Raw genomic sequence first — 7138 nt, 5'->3', positions numbered from 1 at the left:
GGGGTTTAAAAGAAAGAAAAAAAAAACAAGAACCCAACCTCTCAGGAGGAATGTTGCAGCAGTGGAACAACTTGCGCCTTGAGGTGCAGTCCAAAATAAACCACCTCGAAAAACGCCTAAATGCTTCTCGGGACACGTAATGCTGCGGAAATCGTTTAAAAAAAAAAAAAAGGGAGGGGTGTGTGTGTGTGTGGGGGGGTGGGGGTGGGGTGGGGGGGGGGTGCATTTGTGCGCTTAATTCCAACAACAACAACAGCAGCGCGGAGAGATGTGCAGATCAGATGCGTCACGCAAGATGTGAACTCCTCTCCTCTCTCTCTCTTCTCCTTTCTGACCTTTCACTCTTTTCCTTCCGTGTTCCCTCTTTCCACTTCTCGATTGTCTCCTCTGACCTTTTTACTCCTCTGCTCCCCATCTTTTCATCTCATCTCACCTCCTCTTTCTTCTCCTCTTTCTCTGTCTTCTTTCATTTCTCCTCTCCTCCTTTCTTTAATCTCCTCTTCTCTCCTCTCATGCGCACTGATCCAAACCTCTCCTCCTCCTCCTCCTCCTCCTCCTCCCCCTTTCTCAATGAATCTCTCGCCCAGGTTCAACCCCTCCCACTTTGTGTAAGCGCTTAATTGTCAGCCCTGACGAAAAACTTGCGTAACGCTTAAATACCGTGTGCGCCTCTCGCTCCGAGGCTGGAAGTGACCAACTTTGTCCAAGCGGGCATCTCTATCTCTCTCTCTCTCTATCTCTCTCTCTTTCTCCCCGTGCGTCTTAACATCACTATTTTTTGCCTCCCCCCCCCCCCCTCACCTCAAACCTCCTCGTGTGATTTGCGTTATTTGGGAACGGACCGAGCCATGCAGGTGTCTCTGGCCCTCCTCGTCTCCAGCGCGGCGCTCGTGCTGCTCCAGGGATGCTGCACCGCCGTGAAGGGATGGAAGGTATTAAAGAACGATGCCACGGAGATTTTACCGGACTACAGGGAGAGCAGTCGGACGCCCCAGGAGGCGACGCTGCCGGCGTCCGACGGCAGCAATAACAACAACAATAACAACAACAACAACAACAACACCATGAATGTGAATAACAGGGCAAAAAGCGGCGGACGAACGGCAAACACCGTCTCCTACAGTAAGTATCCTTTAAACTGAGTAAACATTCACAGTGTGTCATTTTACAGGTGTAAAAGATGAAAAGCGGCTGAATAATTAATTCTGTGTGATGAATTTAAAGGTTGAGTCATTTATTTATTTTTTTCCGAGTCCTTATTTGGAGTCTCGTGCGTAAAAGTGAGGAAATTAACCTTGGAGCTATGAAGACATAAATGCCTAACTTTTCATCCATACTTCTGTATGTGAACAAGTGCATGCCAGGATTAAATGACAGGCTACTTATCTCAATTTAGTTGCTGAACTGTAGCCTAAATAAAACGTTACAAAGATTAAATTTAAGTTTAGGAATTTTTTTCTTATAAAAATCCATATTTTGTCCTCATTAAATAGGTTGATTTTAATATTTGTGGTTCAGTAGTTGTGCGCTCAAACTGTCCAAATACCAAAAAAATAACCACTTAATTGATTACCTTAAAAAAAAAAAGTAAATTTAAAGCAGACTTTACTTACAGATCTTGGTACATTTTGTATCTTTGGTTTTGCTCTAAAAAAAAAAAATCAAATAGTTTAATAAGTCTCTTTAAAAAAAAAAGAAAAAAAAGAAGAAGTATTTTTAATGTAGATTTTTGCACGAGAGTCTCTGGATGTGGGAAATCCAGGCTGTCCAACTTTTGTCTTTTGCAGCCCTTCAAACACAACCTGCCTCCCCACTCCGCTTCATTTTCACACCCATCTCCCTGATTAGGAGCAGCTCTGCTGCGTGGGAAGAGTGTTTTCTTGTTTAATCCAGAGATGAGGGTGATGAGAGCGGCTCAGACGCACATTCTTGTGGTTTCTGTTCTCCGACACAATGTGAAGCAGAGACGTCGGGCTTCTTTTTTTTTTTTTTCACGTTGTCTTCCAGGTTGTTTCCTTCTCTCTTTATACTATTAGTCAAGCTCTACTTACGCCATAACCATTTGATTGCAACAACATGTCTCCCCGATAGAAAAAGCCCACAGTTTGTTCCTCGGGGGATGTCTTCGGGGGGTTTTGGTAGAAATTGCTTTTTAAATGCAACGCTGCCTTTGAGAATGATTCCCACCTGTGGCCGGTGACGGTTGTGTGTTGTGATTGAGACGTGCATGCGGGGATAATCTCACGCTCGCTCTCATGGATTCAAGATGGGTGGTGCAGTCGATTCGCCTCTGCTTCATCGTGGCCACTTGATTTGGAGATCAGAGGAAGGTGATTGATTAGATTAGAGGAACAGCTGACAGGTGGAATTAGCAAATCCGGGTCAGTTGGTGGGACTGATTTCTGGTCTTTTTGAGGATGTTACCACCTCAGGAGATGGGAGGAGAAATCAAACCCACGAAGATCTGCCTTGAAAAATGACATTTTATTCTTTATTCATCTTCACAATAAAACAAACAAAAAAAGGGATGGAAAATGCACGTGGTGTTTTCATGCGTGTTGAGGGGAGAAGAGAAATCTCGTGGCTTATCATCCGTGTCTTAGTTCGGGTGCGGGGACGGCTTCTCGTCGGTCCCCGTGGGGTCCCGGCCGAGGCTCGGTCCACCGCCTGGCCTCCCTCCAGTCCTCTCCCAAGGCTCGTCCCTCACCGCCGGAGGAAATGAACAACTCGCGCAACTCCACAGTAGTCTAGTGTGTGATCCTTTTTTTTTTCTTTCTTCTTCTTCTCAGGCCACCTTCATTAGTAACGGTTTTATTTTGTCAGACTGGCAGTGAGAGAGGAGAAACAGGAAATGTAGAGGAAGAGACAAACTGGATTAAAACAAGACAACCTGACTTAAAAAAAAACCAAAAAAACCAATAGTACTGATGGTGCAAACCGCCGTGAAAGTGTGTGCTGCAGGCGTCGTGTACGACTGTGGTCTCTTCAGCTGCAGCCGCAGAATAACACGAGATCAGGTTCTCATGGGGAGAAAAAAGAAAAAGGAAGTCACCTCACATAAATCCTTTGTTCAGCCCTTTTTCTTTTTTTTTTTGCAAAGAAAGCCACAGAGGAAAACAGATCCCTCTCTGAGTGTATCATTTCTTAACCGACAGCTCTTTTGCCCCTTTTTTTTTTTTTTTTTTTACACACAGCTTGTAAAAAAAAAAACCCCCCAGGACAATAACTCATGCGTACGGCTGTTAAAAAGCTGTGGCTCCAATCTAGGATTACAGCCTGAGCGCGTCGTCTCAAATCAGCCTGGCAGATGTCCAGTTTGTTCCCGAAGTGTTACGGTTTGTAGCGCTGCCTTAAAATAACCAGAGATCTATTTACTCTTCCATCACCACGTACGCCTCCCGAGAGCCAACGCTCCAATGCCGGCTTTTCTCCTCCAGCCCAGAACCTCCGTTTGGGCTTTGATTGAGCTGTTTAATGATCCTTCTGGTCTGTATTTGCTATCAGCTGATTGCTGCCAGCTGGTTTTTCTTTGTCGAACGCCGTCGTCAGCTAATGATCAGATCACGAACCTCAGATCCCCTAAATGTACAAATCGTTTCATTAAGTTCAACGTCTGAACGAGCATTTCTCAAGCCGCTTCTTTGCGCTTTGAAACGTTTGAGAGTTGAAAATGAAACGCTGCCTCCAATTTTAGATTTGATCTGGTTTATGTTGTTTATGCTCTCGGACAAATACCGCAACGAGCGAAGTCGGTTTAAACGGGAAAGAGAAAAAGTTATCGCACGCCGGAATCGGACGCAGCTGCGGCGGCGGCGGAGCGGTCAACCCGCAGAACGACCGCTTCAAAGTGTTTGTTTGTGTTGGGCCGAATCCACCGGCGCTAACCGTGATATCCTGCTCTTCGACCCCCCCCCCCAGGTCCCTCCGAGGTGAGCTGCAGGGAGCTGCGCTCCACCCGTTACATCACCGACGGATCTTGCCGCAGCGCCAAGCCCGTCCGAGAGCTGGTGTGCTCGGGCCAGTGCCTGCCCTCGCACCTCCTGCCCAACTCCATCGTGCGCGGCAAGTGGTGGAGGAACAGCGCCTCGGACTACCGCTGCATCCCGGCGCACTCCCGGACGCGGCGGGTCCAGCTGCAGTGTCCCAACGGCAACACTCGGACTTACAAAATCCGCGTGGTCACCTCCTGCAAGTGCAAGCGCTTCAGGCCCCACCACAACCTGTCGGTGCCCAAGGAGGTCCCGAGGACGCAGCGCGCCAAGAAGCACGGCCGCTTGTCTCAAGACCGGAGCAAGAACAACACGCCGCTGACGGGCAACTCGTACTGACGCGTCCCGCTTCGGCGGCCCGAGGACCAAAAGCGCACTCACACACGCACGCACACGCTACACACCACACCGACCGACACGTCCCCTCCAGACGGGCGACGCCAGAGATATTTCAAAGGGAGCGAGTTCATAAGCTAAATCGCGAGGCCGGTTTTAAGTCGCCGGCCCGTACGTACGTCCCCGTCACTCGCCGGCGTACGTGTGAACTTTGACTTCTTCGCGTGACGACATGAGTTCGGCGCCGGAGGGGCTCGGCGCGACCGCTCAGGAGACGCAGCACCGCGTCGGACGACACCAAACAAGAATCTGACCGCCCCGACAGCTCCGAACCTCCCTGGGCTCGGTTCTGTCTTCCACTCAAACAGATTTCACTTAAGCGTAATGAGATGTCCTCCCCGAGGGCCCCCATACACCCTCCCCCCTCCTCCCCCATCTCTCCCTCCCCTCCCCCACAATCCCATCTGTACAAACATCCAGCGGATGCGGAGCGGCGCTTTAGCCACGTTTAGCTCCGTTCAAGGCTGAAAAGGTGCATCTCCGCTCCCGAGCGGTTGTAATCCGTCTCCTCTTCGGCCGTGTCTGCGCGGCGGCGGCGGCGGCGGCTCCGGGGTCTCTGGTGGCGGGAACGTTGACAGGTTTTTGAGAGGCCCCCGGTCTGCGCCGCGGTCCGGGGAGCTCTCTGACAGCCCACTAAAGGCCTCACTCGTCAGGACGGCCCTGCGGCGCTCTCCGCGCACCGCAGAAGCCGCGGCCAGACCTGTCAAGAGTCCCAAGCGCTTCCCCCCCCCCCACCCCCCCACCCCCAACACAACTAGACGCGAAGGAGTCAGGAGAGACGGAGGGAGAAAGCGGTCTTGTCAGCAACTAACGCCACAGGGGCCCTTGGCATTCCTGTGACTCCTCTTAATTACCAAATGAGTCCATTCCTGTGTGAGGACTTGAGTCATAAAAGGCCATTTCCTCTAGACGAGGCCGGTTCCTGTCTTGCTAGAATCACACAGAAGAAAAAGGAAAAAAAAAAAAAAAAAAAGCGCACATGGCGTGTGGGAGGCATCAGAAAATGTGCGTGGTGATGTTACCTTGGGGCAGAGAGCTCTCCAACACACCCACACTGGAATTCTGTTTTGTTTTTTTTGTTTTTTGGACCGGGCCAAACAGAGCAGCGATCAAACCGTCCCGCAGCCAAAACCCAAATCCGCCGCGTCGGCCCCCGCAGGACTCCAGACACCTCCACTTCTGTCTCCGCTCCCCATTCTGTAAATAGCTCAGGCAGGAAAGATAGGAATAAAAACAAATAAATAAACAAAACATAACAAAAAACAAGAATTCACTTTTTATTTGCATTAACCCAGACTGTCAGCGCAAGACGACCTCCTTCCTCAGCGAAGAACATTCACCACGTTTCCGCACCGCGTTGTCTTCTCCCCGCTCGTATTCCTTTTCCTGGTTGTCCGAACTGTAACCGGCAATGTTAGCTTCTTTTGTTTTTGTTTTTGTTTTTGTTTTGCTCCCCCAGCTATATGTTTGAAATAGCAACTGGAAGGGGTTTGTCATGTAAGCTGCGAGCCGCGACGCGTGACATGATTGTACATATCATACCTGTGTGGTCTCCTGAGGCGGTGACCCTCGCACGACAAGGTGTTAAAGAGCGACGGACGGACGGACGGACGGACGGAGGGACGGACGGAGGGACGGACGGAGGGAAGGCTGTTTTTTTTTTGTTACAGACACAAAGAAGGACTGTTACAAAAGAATGAACTGCATATTTATTTTTTATTTCCGCATTTAAATTATTTATGCAACCTTTTGTAGTAAATGATAGCCATTATTGTCATATAGTATGATAGAGACTTTGGAAGTGAAAAACTGTACAGTACATGAATAAAGTAAAGGCAGATATATTTGAAAAAAGTTGGCTTATTTGGTATCATTTGTCTTTGAAGGTGTTGCTGATGCGTCATTACTTTACCGGCATTCATCAGGCCAAAGCGCGTAAGACCGAAATTTCCGTAATTGCCGAAGTGTGAAAAGGGAAAATGCGTGAATGACAAATTTGTAAAACCAAAGGACTTTCTCCTGGTTTTCTGGTTCGAGTTTCTGGTTCGAGTCCGTGAGACATGGAAAGTCAAAAGGACTTTCTTTAACGTAACGCGTTTACCTTCCGTACGTTAAGTGGTTTACGTGACGTACTTATTTGAACCCAAACTAAACTCTTCTCCTAAATAAGTCGTTTCGGTGCCGAATCCTAACCGAGATGTGACCGTGGCAAATTAAAGCCAAACGTAACACTGACACGTCCTCCCGGTGGACTGATGGGTGTATTACACGCTTTGGAGTGATACCAGGTTGTACAAGCGGTATATAAACAGTTAATGAATGGCCTACAGATAATATAATGTAGCTGTATTCAGATATGAATATATTTGTCAACTCGTCCTGTGGGCACCAATACAGGATGAATTAACAAAATATTTATACGGAGCCGTAACGGTGGAAAATATGTCTTCCCAGGAGGTTGGCCGATACTTTACAATAGCAAACAAATAAAACGTGCTTGTATCTGTGTACGATGTGCAATAAATCATTCATTTAAAGCTGGTGAAGCACTTATTAATGCTGAATATTTGGGGGTTCAAGTAAAGTGTAACACGGCTAGCTAGAACTGCAGGCGTTGATGTCGGTGCAGAGAGATTCAGGCACTGTGGAAGTTGAGGTTTGCCACTATTTGTCTGCAGATCTTCGCAGAAGAGGCATCGTCCCTCTTGACATCTCGGTCACAACGCCAACATTTCTTTGTTGACGAAGTGTCT

At 48.4% G+C, this 7138-nt stretch overlaps 1 protein-coding gene across 1 annotated transcript; it reads left to right on the top strand.

The window, feature by feature from the left end:
* The first annotated feature begins 266 nt into the window (after positions 1-266).
* Positions 267-6897, top strand: sost (sclerostin). Its single transcript, XM_069704589.1, has 2 exons — positions 267-1122; positions 3919-6897. The coding sequence occupies exons 1-2, from the start codon at positions 849-851 to the stop codon at positions 4326-4328; spliced, it is 684 nt and encodes a 227-aa protein (XP_069560690.1). The 5' UTR covers positions 267-848; the 3' UTR covers positions 4329-6897.
* Positions 6898-7138: the final 241 nt, after the last annotated feature.

The sequence above is a fragment of the Brachyistius frenatus genome, unplaced genomic scaffold, assembly GCF_029030835.1.
Source record: "Brachyistius frenatus isolate BFR_SWC_R1_liver_20210118 unplaced genomic scaffold, ASM2903083v1 Contig_51, whole genome shotgun sequence".
Lineage (NCBI taxonomy): Eukaryota > Metazoa > Chordata > Actinopteri > Embiotocidae > Brachyistius > Brachyistius frenatus.
Note: the sequence above shows the minus strand (reverse complement) of the source record. Positions and strands in the feature narration are given on the sequence as shown.

Excerpts from the sequence above, each read along its gene's own strand:
- sost (XM_069704589.1), top strand. The coding sequence starts at position 849 with ATGCAGGTGTCTCTGGCCCTCCTCGTCTCCAGCGCGGCGCTCGTGCTG. Across the intron at positions 1,123-3,918 it reads GGCAAACACCGTCTCCTACA|GTCCCTCCGAGGTGAGCTGC; the intron begins GTAAGTATCCTT and ends CCCCCCCCCCAG.